At 44.8% G+C, this 18,122-nt stretch overlaps 1 protein-coding gene across 3 annotated transcripts; it reads left to right on the forward strand.

The window, feature by feature from the left end:
- Nucleotides 1-27: 27 nt before the first annotated feature.
- On the forward strand, nucleotides 28-17,287 carry LACC1 (laccase domain containing 1). 3 transcript variants are annotated; one of them, XM_084844937.1, is made up of 6 exons: nucleotides 28-370; nucleotides 2,809-3,430; nucleotides 4,095-4,276; nucleotides 9,507-9,672; nucleotides 12,572-12,797; nucleotides 15,664-17,287. In XM_084844937.1, exons 2-6 carry the CDS (start codon nucleotides 2,860-2,862, stop codon nucleotides 15,836-15,838), a joined length of 1,320 nt encoding a protein of 439 aa, XP_084701063.1. In that variant the 5' UTR covers nucleotides 28-370; nucleotides 2,809-2,859; the 3' UTR covers nucleotides 15,839-17,287. The 3 variants fall into 3 exon arrangements, with proteins under 3 accessions (XP_084701063.1, XP_084701065.1, XP_084701064.1); XM_084844939.1 differs by having other exon boundaries at nucleotides 28-210; XM_084844938.1 differs by having other exon boundaries at nucleotides 28-62.
- Nucleotides 17,288-18,122: the final 835 nt, after the last annotated feature.

Below are 18,122 nucleotides of genomic sequence, written 5' to 3' on the forward strand. Positions count from 1 at the left end.
CTATAGATAGCTCTCACTTCCGCTCTGGGAGGAAACAGGAAGTTCTATATCTCTATGACAGAGTGAGTAGATAACTCTACTCATTTCATTGTGCTTATGTTGTTGTATGCTTGTAAGGAGTTAGCTTGCTGTTCCGGTTTAGTAGCTTTGGAGGAATTAATTAGATCAGCACCTCCTTGTACAAACTTTGGAATTCCCCTCGATTAGCGGGTACAGTGTTTTGTTGCAACATAGACATTTAAAGCAGACGCTTTTGCGTTCGTACCTTGCTTTCCCGCTGAGATGTTACTGTGAGATACACAAAGGGGAAAAATATAGTTCCCAGTGCGGTGCAGATTCTTCTAGGAGTTGCAAACAAGTTCTCTAATTAGTGAGTAAATGCGTCTGTTTAGTACTGGGGGCTACGTGTCTAAGCCGTGGACGTTCTAATTTTTAAATCTCAGCCTCTTGCTGTTAATTGTATGATCGACATCTTCCTGTTTCTCTTCTATGGTTTTCTGAACTACTAAGGAGTTCATGCCTTCATTTAAAGTGTTCTTTCTGTCGCTTCCCCAGCATGATCCTAAGTAATCCCATTGAATTCAATATGTTTGAATGTGTTTGTTGTTGTTGTTCAGCCGTTAAGCCGACTCTCCGTGACCCCATGGACCACAGCACGCCAGGCCTTCCTGTCCTGCGCTCTCTCCCGGCGCGTGCTCAAGTTCATATTCATTGCATCGGTGATGCTATCTAGCCATCTCATCCTCTGCCGTCCCCTTCTCCCTTTGCCTTCAATCTTTCCCGGCATCAGGGTCTTTTCCAGGGAGTTTCCTCTTCGCATTAGGTGGCCAAAATATTTGAGCTTCAGCTTCAGTATCTGTCCTCCCAATGAGCACTCAGGGTTGATTTCCTTTAGGATGGACTGATTTGACCTCCTTGCAGTCCAGGGGCGTCGTAAGAGTCTTCTCCAGCACCACAGTTCGAAAGCAATGTTTGAATGTAATCCCATTCAATTCTGCAAAGCGTCTTGTGGTACCTTAAAAAATAAACAAATGTATTGTGTTATAAACGTTGGTGGACCCGAGCCCACTTCATTTAATTCAGCTTATTAAGCATGTAAATGTGTTTAGGATTGCAGCCCTAGTGTTCCTTTGTAGCCTGATCCTAAACATTAATTTCTCAGACATAACATTCCATTGTCTTAGCAAGTATACATAGTGAGATAAGTAAGCATGCATAGGATTCAGCCTTGAAAAGAGTTTTATCAAGAACCTCTGTATTAGAAATAATTTTGGCCGATCCTTCTAAGGAAGTGATATTTTGGAGGTCTGCTTTTTCGTAATGAGCAAAATCTTTAATTCTGTTCTATCATTTTGGCTAACTTAGGACATGTCTCTTGTTGTCCAGTTTTGTTTCTTTTGTTGCCCATTGCCATCAAGACTTTCTCTCTCTGTAGTTTCCTTGTTCCTTTCCCTCCTGGAGAAAACAATGACAGCACTTGCTTATTTTCAGTTAAGGGAAATCGTTCCAGTCTCAGACCTATATAGGAGTCTCTATGCTACATTCCTGCATCTTCTCATGGTTCACAGTACTATACGCACGAACGTTTATTTTGTTTCACTGGCATCTCTGGTCAAACAGGTTTTGCAGATTTTTGAAACAGTATAAAAGCCTGCATAAGCTGTTTTAACAGAGGCAAAAGTGAGGATGGGGTGGGCATACTATGAGCAGTGATTTTTCTCTCAAACTGCCTTTGGCTCTCTTAAAAATAATCTGACTCTGGCCACCCCCAGAGGTAGGCTACCCCCAGGACCAGTGTAAAGAGACTTCTCCTTCTCAGACCTCCTGCTGACAATAGCTGCTGCTATGGTATTTCATGTGCTCTCGGCTCCTCCTATATCACACTTCTCACTCAGATAAACAGTTTGAAATAACACTTATGTTAACTATTAGATGTTGCTTTAAAAAAGCATCTGAATATAACGTATAAAGCAACCCTAAGTTCTGGCCATCTGTAGCAGAGAGTCTGGCTGTTAACACATACGTGCCACAAATAGTGCACATTGTTTGGAGAGAGAGAAGCCCAAGTGTAGCAACTGCTGGGTGGGAAAAATGATCTTAAAATGGATTTGAATTTCAGAATTTGGGTTTTGTATTCAAATTAATTTCCAAGTGGATTTTGTCTCTATGTTAATTAAAATAGATTTGTAAAGCCAGACAATACTGTGGACTATAATTTTAATATGGAGAAAATCAGTCACTGATTGCAAAGATGATATAACAGAGAAAGAGAATCTATAAAGCCCAGTGTGTTTCCAACTCCGTCCAGCTCTTTAGCAGGAAGAAATCTGAATCCAAAGAACAGGTATCTCAGTTACGTTACATTTACTTCAGAATTCTGTTCACAGAGGGATACTTCATAAGGGAGCTCTGAAGTACATGTAATGTGAATGACAGTGCAATCCTATACATGTCTACTCATAAATAAGTCCTATTGGGTTCAGTGGGGCTTACTCCCAGGTAAGTGGGTATAGGATTGCAACCTGAAACAATTAAGACATTTTCTCTTGGATTCAGATTTTTCCCTCCCGAAGAGCTAAATGGAGCTTAAAATGCACTGGGTTTTAAAATACCACTTCCTGTGATAAATCTGTTTTGCACTTGGTTATTGACTACTGATATTCTTATTCATATAACTTGATTGTGCCTCTCTTCTTGAACTTCTTGGCCCAGCCTTGCCCTCACAAAAGCTAAGTAGTAAAGACTATTCTGGCAAAAGAAAGAATACAACATTGTGAATAATGCTCTCTCTCTCTCCTCTCTCAAAAGGTTGATCATTCAGTGTCTGGTATCTTCAGGTATTGTCCGCTGGCGTAGGTTATGGCAAAGGCAGTACTGATTGATTTGTGCAGCCTAGTAGTCAGCTCTTGGAAAAATCATATCCAGGAATCAATTATCAGGACAATAGAAACTGTTGGGAAGGAGGATGCTTTCCAGGCTCCATTTGTTTACCTTATGTGTTGCCAAACCCTCAGAAGTGAAAGGAATGGTGAAGATGTACTTCATAAAGCAATACAAGGCTTTAATTGCCCGGAGAAAGGATCTGAGGTTGTGTGTGCCGAGAGTACAGCTGCCAGCTTGTATATCATTAAACAAAAGCTTGATGAAAAAGACATTGGTACTGTTAAAATAATATTGCCGTCACAAAGAAAGCCTTTAATGAGGGAGTATATTAATCAGCTTTTTACTAGTGTTTATCAGTTTGAGTTTAAAGATTTACAGATGATTTGTGAAGAAAATCACCTGAAAAAAACCACAGTTCCTCAGAGCGAATTAGTGCCATTCACAGACCAAGATGTAGAAAGGATCCGAAGTGAGATAAATATATTTTTGGAAAGTCTTCCTAGTCTGAAAGGAAACCTCATCATTCTCAAATCTTTGTTGATCCCAGGTAACATAGAAATACATTTCATAATCTGATTAGTACTTTGATCCTCTTTTTCTTTTTTTCAAATGGCCAGTTTTTCAACTGTTCAATATACTGAGTGGTTGGCGTTATTTGTGAGGGGGAAACAGAGTCCTGAAAAGCAGTCTCCAGCAAAAAGATCAAGCGTGTCTAACTCCTGTTGAAGCAATTGCTATATAATAGTAGTTTAGTTGTTAAATACACATTTCATTGAAGAGCATACACAGGCCTGAAGTTGACTTGAAGGTCACACAATATGTGTACACAGATCTCTTTATCAGGCAAGATGTTATCAAAAAAAAGTGGAGGTGACAGAAATGTTGGTGTCATGATGTCGGCATGGTCAGAGCCTTAAGACATGGGGGAGGAGGATTTGCAGCTTTTGACGTTGGGCTCTACCAGATGATGTGATGGTCTCAGGTTTTACCTGGGGCTGCCCCAGGACCGCTGGGAACAAGAAAGAAGCAAACTCTGGTTGACCCCCCCATTTTTGAAAATATAAAATCTGTCTGTTACTCAGAACTGTCTAGTTCTTAAACAGATTGATGTGTTAAAGAGATGGGTAGATAATGGTTTTAGGCTGTCTGTGGGTGGCAGTAGTAAACCTATATTTCAGAGCTTTTTGCTTTTTTGAACATCTTTTCACTAGATCATGTCTTCCTCCATGGATTCACTACAAGAACTGGTGGCATCTCATATATACCAACTTTGAGCTCCTTCAATCTCTTCAGTAGTTCCAAGCGGCGTGACCCACCAGCTGTAGTTAAGGAAAACCTTCGTAGGTTAGCCACAGCTGCTGGATTCAACCAAAATACATATAACACTGTAAAGGTAAGACAAAGGGTACTGAGAATGGGTGAAGATGCATAAGAGGAATTTTCACCAAGTGTCACTTTTCCAAACGGTACAGTTTTTAAAGATGCGTCCTTTCAGGGTCTAGACATGTCAACCCTAATCAAGGCTTTCTAAGTTCTTGAAAGCCTTGCTCTGAAAACCCTCCCTTTGTGCTGGCTTTGTCATCAGTGTTTCTTCCTCCTGGCTGTTAGGCTTGAAAGAGGTGTCTGTCTTTTCCACAAGGCCTCTGGTTACATGGAGGGAGGAAAGTTGTTTGGTTTTGGAGGAGTTATTGTTTTAGGCTTTAATGCTTTTGTATTCATTTCACTGAATAAATGTGTTTTAAGCTGTTGCTGTTTTGATCAGTTGTGGAAAGGTGGGATATAAATGCTATAAATAAATTAATGGCAGTGAAGAAGCCCCCAGCACGATCAGTGATCAAAATGTGATTATACAGCTCCTGATGCCTAGTCAAAAAGACAATGTGAGGCTTTGTCAGGGCTTAAATTGACCTGGTAAAGCTCACTCGTGCTAAGCCTTGGAATCTGCTTACACTGTCATGATTCAGCCCTGGAACAGGTGAAGGATTTTTAAAAAGTCTATGCAGCAAAGAATAACTGTAGTGAGCCCCCAGGCCCCCTTATTCCTACCATTTCGAATAAGGGAGCAGGACTTCTGGATCAAAGGATATGACTTCAGGTCAGGTATAGACCCCACTTCTCTCTCTTTAGAAATTAGCCACTGCACTCTCTCATTGTTTAGCAGCTTCAGGTATTACAGCCACCAGTGGGTGCTCCAACTACTGCCTTGGGTCTAACCTGCCCTGCCCTGCCGATTAACAAGTTTGTTTGTTGTGGGAACTTGCCCACATTCTCTGGGGGCAGGGAGGAGGATCCTCTCCTTCATAGAGATTTCCTTGCAGCTTCCTCAGGAATGGTCTTCCTATACATTTTGCTCCAGTGGTATAACTATTTCATTCTCAGCCCAGGAAATGAGGGAGTGACTGCTCCAGTCTGGTTGACCTCTTCTGTAAATAAGAATCTGAGGTAAATTCTTGTTCTTTGGGCCAATTAACGAAAGCTTTGTGTGTTGGCATTTAGAAGGCTGTTGATCACATGAATTCTAAGTGTCTGAGGCTGCAGTGCTAAACACACTTGCTAGGGAGTAATCTCCATTGAAAACTGGGTCTTCCTTCCAAGTAAATATGCATAGGATTGCCCTGTACATGGTGTTGTGCAAGAACTTGATCACATTCTGTTGCTGTCTCCAAATGACAGATACAGGGCTATAATCCAAACATAGATGATTAATGGTATGAATGATAATTATATACTTATCTATGTATGCAGTAAGGTTGCACATAATGGAATTGCTTTTAATGTGTGAAGACAGAGGTTTGCCTCTGTCTGCCTTCAGTAAACAAAGATTTTTCATCCAAGAGAGAGAACTAGCCACCCAGATGCCACTGGAAAATCTGTATGGACACCCCTAATTGTTACCTGCTAGTGCAGTCTGTAACCTATACAAAACAATTATCACCAACCAGATCCCAAAAGTGATTTTTCCCTACATTCACCCCATCTCCAGTCCTGGATGTCAGATAAGCCCTGAAGTCTGAAGACATTGGCATTCAGAAGCAGCGTCATGTCAGGTTCCCGGCTGTCAGGCCTGACCCAGGCCAGGGTGACTCATTGGATGATGATGATTCTGAGGCGGCAGACTCCAGTGACCCTGTACATTATCCTGACATTGGTACTCCTAGCACCTCCAGGGAAGCTACACCAGGTCCTGCAGTACTGGTGGACACTGAGGAGCCCCTGGATGAGGCCCCTAAGGACCAAACACCCCCCATAGGCTCTGAGGAGGAGGCCAAGCATCCGCCTAGCCCTAAAACGTCCTGGTGCCAGAAGGTAGAGTTATAAGCCACCACCCGGAGGCGAAGCACATGCCTCCAGAACCACAGAAACCACAACCTTCTCATTAGGATTTTTTTACAGAAGCCTGTGAAGAGCTTCAGCTGAGCCCTGGGTGGGGCTCTGGAAGTCCTGGCTATATCAGCTCTCAGTTGGAACTTGAGAGCTGCTGGAAACAACACCTTACCTCAGCTTCCAGTGCCTTGTTTGCTTGCTTCTTTGACCCTGCCTTGTATTTGGACCTCCATGCTACTGACCCGTGGACTCCTGCCTGACTTTGCTTTTGGACTGTGTTTTCACTTGACTGATCTCCTGGAACTTGACTTCGGCTGCACCTCAGACCTCACTTCTGGAAATCATGTGCTTGCCTGGTAAAACTGTGTCTTTGACTTCTGCCTGTTTATTGACCTGCCTTTGGATTTGCCCCTCAATTCGTGCTGAGTCTGACCCAGCCTGAGTGGGACAGGTGTCTGCAGAGCAAGGAATTTCATTCTGACAGAATGCAATTCATGTAAACCTTCAATTCACATGCTCACCACAGCATTTGATGTAACTAACGCAAAATAACAAATAGAAGCTTGGTTAAAAAGATAGAAAAAGCTGAACGGTCCTTTAGACTTCCCATGACATGAAAAATAATCGTGCCTCATACTGCTTGTTCTCCGTTAGTAAGCATTTCTCCTTTCATTGCCGCAACTTGTTTTGGATTACCCCCTGGATAAAGCTGGCATTCCGAATAACATCATGGGGGTGGTGTGGGGCCCCACCCTGAAGCCTCTCCCCCTCCCATGACGCCATCCACCCCACCCCACCTAGCTAAAAAAAGAAATTGCATGGAGAAAGGGACCTGGCTGGAGTTTGCAGAAGCTGGAGGTTGCCTTCTCCTGTTTTAGAAAATGTGTCTGAAAATTGAATTTCATAACCCTGTTCAATACAAAAGCTTGCTATCCTCCTAACATAATGACGTAGCTCCTCACATGGAAATAGCCTTCCACCTATGGGTCAGCTAAACAGAACCAACAAACAAACTGCGGATTTTAAAAAATGAACAACTGTCTGACCTCCTGAAAGGCTTAATCTGCTGCCTAAAACATAAAAGGGCAGAAGCCAGGTGACTCACCTTCGGGAAGGAATTCTAAAGACTTTAGAATTTAGAATTCTAAATTTCAGTTGGGCTTCAGGCCTGGGCATGGGACAGAAACAGCCTTGGTGGATGGTATGAGGAGGGCTCTGGATAGGGGCGAATGCTCCTTCCTTGTTCTCCTCAACCTCTCAGCGGCTTTTGATACCATTGACCACGGTATCCTCCTGGACCGCCTGGAGGGCTTGGGCATTGGAGACACCGTATTACGGTGGTTCCGGTCCTTCCTCTCCAGCAGGTACCAGAGGGTAGCACTGGGAGAGGAGGTTTTGGACCCGTGGCCGCTCACTTGTGGGGTGCCACAGGGTTCCATCCTCTCCCCAACACTATTTAACATCTATGTGAAGCCGTTGGGGGCTATCATCAGGAGGTTTGGGGTGCGGTGTCATCAGTATGGGGATGACATGCAGCTCTACCTCTCGTTCAAATCTTCACCAAGGTTGGCCGTAGAATCCCTGACCAAATGACTGGAGACGGTGAGTGGCTGGATGGGGAGGAATAAGCTGAAGCTGAACCCTGACAAGACCGAGGTACTTTTGGTGGGAGACAAGAGGAGGTTGGGGGATGTTGACCTGGTGTTGAATGGGGTACGGCTACCCTTGAAAGACCAGGTCCGCAGCTTGGGGGTCATCTTAGACTCCCAGCTGTCCATGGAGGCTCAGGTGTCAGCTGTGAGCTGGACAGCGCTGTACCAACTCCATCTGATACGGCGGCTGCTCCCCTTCCTTCCCGACCATCTGCTCCCATCGGTAGTACATGCCCTGGTCTCCTCTCGTTTAGACTACTGTAATGCGCTCTACGTGGGATTACCCTTGAAGACGGTTCAGAAGCTGCAGCTGGTACAGAACGCGGCGGCTCGCCTGATTACAGGCAGCCGCCAGCGAGATCACATCACTCCAGTGCTGAAGGAGCTGCACTGGTTACCAGTTGTTTTCCGGGCCAAATTCAAGGTGTTGGTTTTGACCTTTAAAACTCTATATGGTTCTGGCCCAGCCTATCTCAAGGAGCGCCTCCAGCAACACCAGATAGGCCGCTCAACAAGATCAGCCTTGGATGGCCTTCTCTTTGTCCCATCAACCAGGACAGCTAGGCTGGTGAGGGAGAGGGCCTTTTCTGTGGTGGCCCCCACTCTGTGGAACTCCCTCCCTAGGGAACTCTGCTATGACCCCTCTTTAATGAGCTTCCGCCATGCATTAAAAACGTGGTTGTTCAGGCAGGCATTTGGGGTGGGTTAGGGTAATTTTAGAAATGTGATGGTTTTAATGTTGAATTTTTTTGTTTTGAACTGTTTTTATTGTTGTACATTGCCCAGAGTGCCTGAGTGACCAGCCAGATGGGCAATTAATAAATTTAATACATACACATACATACATACATAAATTAGCTTTCCCCAACCTGGTGCCCTCTAGATGCATTGGACTGTGACTCCCATGGTGGCTGGGGATTATGGGACTTGCAGTAAAGCCTTGACACCAGAATTTCTTGTGACCACCTACCATACCTCAGGTAATGAAACCTTGGTTAAAAACATGGGAAAACCTGAACGGTCCTTTTAGATTTCTCATGAAAGGGTGTACAGAGGAGAGCCTCCAAAGATGACCCGAGTGATCTGGCAAGTTCAGATGGGAATAGACTGGCCTTGAAATATCCTGGCTCCCGATAATTTAAGGTAGGGGTGGACGAAAGATAGATCAAGGAACTGCTGGGATCTACCTCGCTGGGTAATATGAAGTGGATCGGTAAGGATTTTTGACTCCCGGTTTTTTAACAGTGACAGTAACAAATGACTCCCCCTCTCCCTTGCCCTTTTATACTGCTGAAATGAAGAAAGCTGGTATGGGGTGGAGATGAGAGACACCAGGAGTGGATTTTTGTATGGAAGTACTGTTAATTCAGTTCTAGTACTCAAAACAAATTCCTGGGCTCAGAATTATTTAATTCAAAGTATCTCTTTTTCTCGGTGGATTTTGGGGTTCTAATGGGAAAAAACAAAGTTCCTGCAAGCCTGAAGTCTGCTCAGCCCTGATTTAAGGCTTTAGAGGTCAATGACATCACATTGAATTAGGTATGATTGTTGGACCACAAGCGCTACCTTCAGGAAATGGTGGCGCGATGGAGCACTCACAATAACTCAGTTTTTTCAGATTGCCTTACTTCTTCTTGGTGTTAACAGGTTAACCATGCCAGTGATGTTTGGGTCATGGGAAAGGCCAAACCAGATAGCTATGATGGAATCGTAACAAATCAGAAAGGTGTAACAATAGCTGCTCCTGGAGCAGATTGCATCCCTGTGCTTTTTGCTGATCCTGTCAAGAAAGCATGTGGTGCTGCTCATTCAGGTAACAAGACTCTTTTGCTGGTTTGCAAAGGTCAAGGAATCCATTGGACAATGATGTCCTTGGGCTATGTCTTTTTGCACTTTTTCCTGTTTAGACATACTGTTGTCCTCATTTCTGTCTTGCACAGAGCTCTCTCTCTCCTGTCTTTTAATTTTCCTGTGTAGTTTCTCTCTGACCTGGTTTACACGCAATGACAACCCAGGGGTGGCTTGGGGCGCATGTGAGCATGCTGCCTCCCACCTGTTCGCTGCTTCTGCTTTAGCAACAAAACACCCCATTCCTGAGTTGTTTGCTGTGATGTCATAACCCAGCGCTCTGGGTTGTTGAGGAAGAAGCAACCCAGAGTTTTACTCTACGGTTTGTTGTTGGTTAAAACTCCAGGTTGTTTGTTCCTCAACAACCCAGAGTATCAGGTTTGCATGTCACGCTGAACAAGCCACAACTCCTGCTCACGGCCCTGACTCATCATGGCAGGAAAGCCGGAGAGTGACCTGGTTAATTATCCCATGGTTGGTTTTCATGTGCAAGCCAGGTCACTCTCTGGCTTTCCTGTGAATCTCCCCCCCCCCTTCTTACAAACAAACCTTGGTTTTAAGCACCATGAAGTACAGGACTGATGTACAGGATTGAAGCCATTTTTAGAGAATGATAGTAATTTAGTAAACCTTGGGTTTGATGTAGCCCAAAGTTAAACACTTGAAAGTCCCATTGACTCGAGTGGGACTTTAACAGTGCAATCCTAGGCATGTCTACTCAGAAGTAACTCCCACTGAGCTCCAAGAACTTCAACTGGATCGTGCCCTATCTTTTAACCAGTGGAGGGAGCAGTCCTATGGCTATTAGACACTGTCTAGGGGGCCATGGGATTTTTTGGTTTCTGGGAGCCGAAGTTGGAACCACCGCTCCCAGAAACTGCATTCCCCTCCCCCTCCAGCCAGTGTGGTTCTCTCTGCGCCAGCTATGTCTCTGTGCTCGGAAACAGAGCGCGGAGTCTGGGAAAAGGGGGTGGCCCCAGGGGTGGGGAGGAGACTGCAGAAGCCGCATTACGTAGCTTCCCATTTGCTGCATGGCCTCCTTCCCTCCCCCTCCCTGAAGCCATGGACAGCCAGCCAGCCAAAATTGACCATCTAGCCGAAAATGCAGGGCGGCCAGAGCATGGAGAGAGGATCACCTCTGTGCTACAGCCACCGTGCATGGGATACTCGGCAGCCTCTGAATTTGGAGGTGGCCGACTATCTCCATAGGATTGCACCCTTAATTGAATTAACATAATTATAGCATGTGGGCCCTGGCAATTCTCATGGGGAGGGGTATGACACAGCTGAGGGGCAGTAGGGGAGAGGAAGAGCAAGGGGATTGGGTCTTGGGTAAATACAGACAGCTTATCACTTGGTAAGTGTGGGGAAGCTTGCCTGTTACTTTGAATGTCTGCTGAGTCAACAATATGGCCAACTGTAGTTAGAAGAAATTTCTTATTCTGTTCCTTGGCCTTACTCTTTTTTCTAAATGAACACCCACTCCACTCCTCATTGGGATGTTGCTCCCTTCCCCTTGCTGTGTTCACCACTTCAGGCACTTCTCTCTTGGTGTCATCTGCAAACTCGGCCAATGTCGAATGTCGTTTTGTTTTAAAGCCAGTGTGGTGTAGTGGCAAGAGTGTTGGACTGGGAGCTGGGAGATCCAGGTTCTAGTCCCTACTTGGCCATAGAAGCTCACTGGGTGACTTTGGGCCAGTCACAGACTCTCAGCCCAGCCTACCTCACAGGTTGTTGTTGTGAGGATAAAATGGAGAGGAGGAAGATTATGTACACCACTGTGGGTTCCTTAAAGAGGAAAAAAGGCGGGGTATAAATGTAATAAATAAATAAAATAAAGCAGATGTATGTGGGTGAGGTAACCGCCGCCCCCTCCCCCTTGCTATGAACATCACTTCAGGCACTTTTCCCCCCAGCCTGGCTTAGTTTTGATATCTGAGCTGGAGAAAAGAAAAGTGTATATATGGACTGAGCGTGGGAAGGACACAGGGTTTGGCTTCCCTCACTAGCACACACATTTTCTTCTAAAAAGGTTAGCCACGCACATCCTTCATTGGCCCATTCCCGCCAACCCTGAGCGGTTTGACTAAATTGCCTGTTCCACTGGCAAGCTGTCCAGCAAGGCAAGAGAAGTGGGAGCAGGGGCAAGGCGAGGCATGCCGAATCAGCAGGGGGACGGTCCTGCCAAAGGCTCAGGCAAGAGCCCAGGGAGCTGGTCAGAAGATGCTTTACAGTTGGCCCTGCTGCCGTGCCTCCTTCCTGAGCATCAGGAGGGCCCTGGTCAGAGCTCGCAGAGGTTCTTGCTTCCTCTTCCCATGTAGGACTCTGAGATGGGAGCGTTCATGCTACCAGACGTGCACTGCACCTTCTGGGTCTGGACTGGGCTTGTTGCCATATTTGCTGCTGGGTCTTGGGGGGTGATGATGCAAGGGTATGTGTATGTATGGTCCAGAGCAGGGGTATGTGTCCAGGTGGTGGCCGCCAGGTTTCCTGGTTCTGCAGCCTTCCAGATGGGGCGGTTTTTAAGGTGTCAGCCCTGGGTATGCTTTGGGCTATATCAACTCCCCTTGGTCACAGTATATGCTGGGAACCTCCTCTACAGAGATTGCTGGTTTGGGGTGCAGGGATGGGCCGGTCCTGACATTTATATGTGAATATGGCAAGACATGTAAAGAATAAATATAGCTACTAACCTTATATCTACTTTGGCCTTTAATATATACTTTTCTGCTCAGTTATGCATGCTTATGTCTATTGGATGTTCAGAAAAACGCGCATACTTTGAAAATAGGATTTGCAGGTTCTCTTCGTTTTTGTTTTCCAACCCTAAAAACGGCAAGATTTCTTTCTTCCCTGCTTCTCAGGTTGGCAAGGCACCCTGCTAGGAGTGTCTATGGCTGTCGTTAATGCAATGATAACCGAATATGGTTGTAACGTGAAAGATATACTCGTGGTCCTGGGGCCATCTGTTGGACCTTGTTGCTTTAAATTACCCCAGAAATCAGCAGAGGCATTTCACAAGATTGATCCAAAATGTGTAAGACTGTATGACTCATCAGATCCTTACATTGATATCAGAAGAGCCACACGGTAAGCTTGGTTTTGCTCATTATTCACAGTGCCTGGGTGTGGGGGACATGGAAGACCTACTGTGGGAGAATGGGTGAGGTTATTATGGCTGCCTGCCTTACCTATATTACTACAGACTGCCATATGTTGGTGGAATCCACCATTGATGGAGGAGAAACTTTTAAAATACATTAAAATAATAATTTGGGAGCCTTTTGCTACAGGAATCCATTCACCTAAGCATACCTAGGAAGTGGGTGTTCTCACCCCTATGTTTCATGATGGCTTCCAAGATCAGCTTGCATTTTGTTGTTTTGACTTCTATGTATATCTAAAATGACTTAAATAAAGGTTAAAAGACTACTCTAGGGTTTATCATTTGTGTGTAATGTTGTTAATAAGGGCATACACAAAGGCATTCTCAAGTGCTGCCCCATAGCTGCTAAATAACTTTACCCTGGAGACTAGCCTCTCGTGGTCTCCTCTCGCTTAGGCTACCGTAATGCACTCTATGTGGGGTTACCCTTGAAGACAGTTTGGAAGCTGCAGCTGATACAGAACGCGGCGGCTCGCCTGATTACAGGCAGCCGCCGGCGAGATCACATCACTCCAGTGCTGAAGGAGTTGCACTGGTTACCAGTTGTTTTCCGGGCCAAATTCAAGGTGTTGGTTTTGACCTTTAAAACCCTATAGGGTTCCGGCCCAGCCTATCTCAAGGAGCGCCTCCAGCAACACCAGACAGGCCGCTTTAACAAGATCAGCCTCGGATGGCCTTCTCTCTGTCCCATCAGCCAGGACAGCTAGGCTGGTGGGGACGAGGGAGAGGGCCTTCTCTGTGGTGGCCCCCACTCTGTGGAACTCCCTCCCTAGGGAACTCCACCATGCCCCCTCTTCAATGAGCTTCTGCCACATGTTAAAAACGTGGTTGTTCAGGCAGGCATTTGGGGTGGGTTAGGGTATTTTTTATTATGTTTTTAATGTACAGTTTTATTGTTTTAACTGTTTTGTTGTTGTACATCGCCCAGAGTGGCTTGGTGACCAGCCAGATGGGCGATTAATAAATTTAATAAATAAATAAAATAAATAGCCAAAGTGAGAGTCTGAGGATCTTCTAATTTCAATACAGGATAAACTTTATCTTAGTTTTACTGCATTTATATACTGCCTTACAGCAATGTAACTGAGGCAAGGTACACAATTTAAAATAATGGCTTACAAAAATTGGTAGACTCTGCTGTCCTGTGGTAGTATTGGGGTCTCACTGGAGTTTTAAGCATTATTATCGCAAGTCTTTTTAACATATTTCACTTGCCTGCTAATGTCAACATTCACTAACTTTCTGATATTTGGGATAACATATAATATACCTTGTAAGATAAATCAGGTTATGAGGGAGAGGGAGAGAGAACCGGAAGAGTTCTTGCAGTTTTAACATGATTGCACAAGTGTAGCTCCGTGTCTGCAGCTCTGTGGGAAAAAATCCTCCTTTTTTGTTGACTCATTTTATTTGATTTGTGGCATTTATATACCACTGAATATAATAAAATCTCTCAGCACAATATTAAAATACAATATTAAAAACACAGCATTAAAAACACTTCCAACTACAGTAAAAAAAAAAAAAACAAGGGACAGTAAAATGGAGCCGCGTAATTAATTTACTTACAGCCCAGGGAAAGCCTGGGTGAGCAAGTGTGTTTTCAGGAGGCGTTTGAAAGATACCATGTTCTCTGCCTCCCAAACTACACAGAGGAGGGTTTTCCAGAGGGTGGGTGCCATTACAGAGAAGGCCCGCTGCCTGGGTATTTCATGGCGACATTCCATTTGCGTTGGAATGACCAGCAAGGCATCCCTGATTAACTTCAGGGATAGGTAATCCTATCTCTGAAGAACAGGAAGGGGTGGGTAAAGAGGACAGAACTTTCCCTCCTTTGTTTCTCCCTCTCCATCTGCCTCTGCCATGCTTCCTTGCCTGACCCAGCTAAGGAAATCCAGCAGCCTCCACCTCCATATCACTTGCTGGATTAGGTACCGCAGGCCTAAAGCAGATGTGTGTCAGCCTCCTGCTGATAACTGTTTTTAGCTGCTGCTGCTGCTGCTGCTGTTATACCTTTAGACGTGTTAGTGTTTCACGTTGTGATTTTATGGTTTGTAATATGTTGTTATGAATTTGGGGTTTAAATATGTTGCGAGCCATCTTGGAAGGGGCAGCTCTGAAAGTCAGCCTATAAATTATGAAATAAATGAATAAAATAAGTAAAAATATTACTTCTAACCTTAGCCCCTCTGGTGGGGAGGAGCATCCCACACCCTTTGTCTCATTTGGGATACCCTTTGGGGGAGGTCTATGCGCAAGTGTGTATGGTCACAGATTATGTACGTATAGTGGCTTGTGGTCCATTAGACAATAGATGTTTTGTGTTTCTAAGACACCAAGTCATAAAATCAGGAAGATATAAAAAGCATGAGCAATTGTTGCCTTGCTTGCCAGGCTTTTTTTCTATTCATCTTTTTATTGTGATTTTAACAAAACAAATCATGAAAAAAGAAAACAAAAATACATGCATAGAAATATCAGTATTCCATTACATACAACATTCTAAAAAAAAAAAAACCCAGGAGATTATGCAAGAAAAGCAGACCAAATATCCATATATTTATCCATTCATGAGTGGCGCCTATATAGCACCCATTCAAATATTGATAGTGTTGTTAAGTCCTCAGTCCATTGCATTATAGGAGGTGAATGTTTGTAGGCTTGACCACTTTATGTAGAATAGGTCTTGGGAGTTATTCCCATATAAGGAATTTTTAAAATGAGGTGTTGGAAATAATATCTAATCTAATAAGTGTCAAAGTAATCTCTCTTCCTTTTTTCCTGCAAAAGTGTTCTTCTGGAGGCTGGAGGGATTCTGCCTCAGAACATTCAGGATGATTCTGTAATGGACCAGAACCAAAATCTCACTCTCTGTACATCCTGTTGCCCTGATCGGTTCTATTCTCATGTTCGTGATGGTGAGAACTTTGGGACGCAGATTGGCTTCATATCAATTAAAGACTGAGGCTTTATCATAACATTGTGTTGATTTCTTATTTTTTGCTGTTTTATCATTGTATGGGTTTCTATTGTATGGGTCTTTATTGTGTAAGCCACTTTGGGGGGACTCTTGCCCTAAAAGGTAGCCTAGAAATATTTTAAATTAATAATATGGCAGAAATGTTTGGTGTAAGACTGAGCTTTCCTGATATTGAGTTCCCAGCTAAAACCTCTCTGCTGTACCTTGTGACCAGAAACTGTCTTACAGAATGGTGATTTAGTCAGCAGACGGGCCCATGCACATTCATAGATGACAATGGCCTCCATGAGCTCCTCTCATCAGAAGTCTGTTGCCTTGTAGGTGTTTGAATACTTCATAGTCACCATCCTGCATGTACAGTGGTCAGGGTGCAGAGCTGTTCCTCAGAGGCTCTGCCATAAGCCCCTCTCCCTCCACCCCCTGCCCCCTCTATGCTGCCTGGCCAGGCACACTATGACCCAGCACAGACCAGTCACCTGAAAGTGACACCCCCCCCCCCCCCGTGCCTCAGCTTAAGGTGTTCAGCAGCCTGCTTCTTGGCCAGGTCCCCCGCACACCTCCACCCTTCTCCTGCTGAGGGTCACCTTCATGTGGGAGCCTGGCATCTATCTGCACTTTTTGTACTGAATGATGGCAGAGTTGACTGTTTTACTGAGTGCTGTGGCATAGGGCCAGCGTGCCTGTGGCAAACAGGTGGGCTAATTTGTTCGTCGCCTCCTCAATTCACCTTTGCAGATGTCGGCTTCTGCTGTGAGTAAACTATTTGATTAATCTGTTCATTAAGCCCACATGGGACGGTGTACATGCTAACAGTGGTTTTGTCTATTGGCTCATGATACAGTTGCATTCACTGTCGCTGAAGCCTTTTGATTTAAAGAATAAAGTCACAGATTATTTGCAGTGTGGGCTCTTACCAAGATTTGTCCAGGATAATAACGATTACACTAAATGCCTGCATTCATAAGTTTCCCACTCCTGTTAATGTCAAGATCACTATTTTAATCCTGTTTCCCTCACCCCATGTACGTTTCCTTATCCCAGTCATTCTGGGATAGTCCTATGTTCAAACCATCAGTAAAGCAAGGATGGGGAATGTGTGGCTCTCCAGCTGCTGGACTGCAGCTTCCAGCATTTCTCGCCATTGGTTGGCTGGGAATGATGGGAATTGCTGTCCAGCACATTCCCCACGACTGTAGTAGACCCTAATCTGAATGTCTGCAACCTCCTCCTGCATTCCATCGTCAAGGCTGTAACTAAATGCAGATTCTATGGCTTCAACTCCAGCCAGCAGTTTCTTCTCTCCCCCCCCCCCGCCCCCATCCCTTCTGCTTTGTTTACCATGTAGCCTGGTGCCTCATTCTGGAGAACTTGAAAGCTTGCACACTCTTTTGTGGCATTTTTGTTTGGTTGACCTAATAAAGGCATTGCTCTAATACGGGTTTCCATTTTGTTTGTTACTATTCATCTTCTAAAGCTTGCAATACCAAAACTGATCCACTGGGTGGCACCGTGTAGTTAGAAATTATAGTTGGCTATAATCCCTGATAGACTAATTAGTTTGGCTGTCAGTGAGTTAGCAGGTATTTTTCTTTGCAATGTGTAAATACGGTGTATTACTCCAGAGATAACTTCTAAGAGGGATGGGGAAGTACAGTTCTTGCCTGCACACTGGCTCTAATATACTCAGCTGAATGTCTGAATAACTGCACAACTAAGATATGTAAAGGATAATTGACCAAAAGTGAATTTAACTTTTTACTTGCTAGCTCAATGTTAAACAAAAGCCAGGAGAGGGACAGGGGGAGTGCGACCCTGTTGATTAACCTGGACCTCTCAGCAGCTTTTGATACATTCGACCCATCCTCCTGGATAGGTTGTCTGGGTTGGGAGTTGGAGGCACTGCACTGGTTCTGCTACTATTTGGATGGCCGATTCCAGATGGTGGTGCTGGGGGATTACTGCTCTGTGCCATGGCAATTGTGCCATGGGGTTCCACAGGGCTCTATTCTATCCCCCATGCTGTTTAACATCTACATGAAACTGCTGGGGGAGGTTATCCGGAGATGTGGGCTGATGTGCCATCAATATGCGGATGACCCCCAGCTCTACCTCTCTTTCTCACCAAACCCAGGTGAGGCAGTGGCTGTTCTGAATCAGTGCCTGGGCACGGTAATGGACTGGATGAGGGCCAATAAACTGAAAATCCAGACAAGACAGAAGTATCGGACGGAGGTACCGTTAGTGGGTGGTCCGTCTGCCCAGCTAGGTG

This window comes from Heloderma suspectum, chromosome 3 (genome assembly GCF_057233095.1).
Source record: "Heloderma suspectum isolate Gila_16-S chromosome 3, 16-S_ref, whole genome shotgun sequence".
NCBI lineage: Eukaryota > Metazoa > Chordata > Lepidosauria > Squamata > Helodermatidae > Heloderma > Heloderma suspectum.

Excerpts from the sequence above, each read along its gene's own strand:
- LACC1 (XM_084844937.1), top strand. The coding sequence starts at position 2,860 with ATGGCAAAGGCAGTACTGATTGATTTGTGCAGCCTAGTAGTCAGCTCT. Across the intron at positions 3,431-4,094 it reads CAAATCTTTGTTGATCCCAG|ATCATGTCTTCCTCCATGGA; the intron begins GTAACATAGAAA and ends TCTTTTCACTAG. Across the intron at positions 9,673-12,571 it reads ATGTGGTGCTGCTCATTCAG|GTTGGCAAGGCACCCTGCTA; the intron begins GTAACAAGACTC and ends CCTGCTTCTCAG.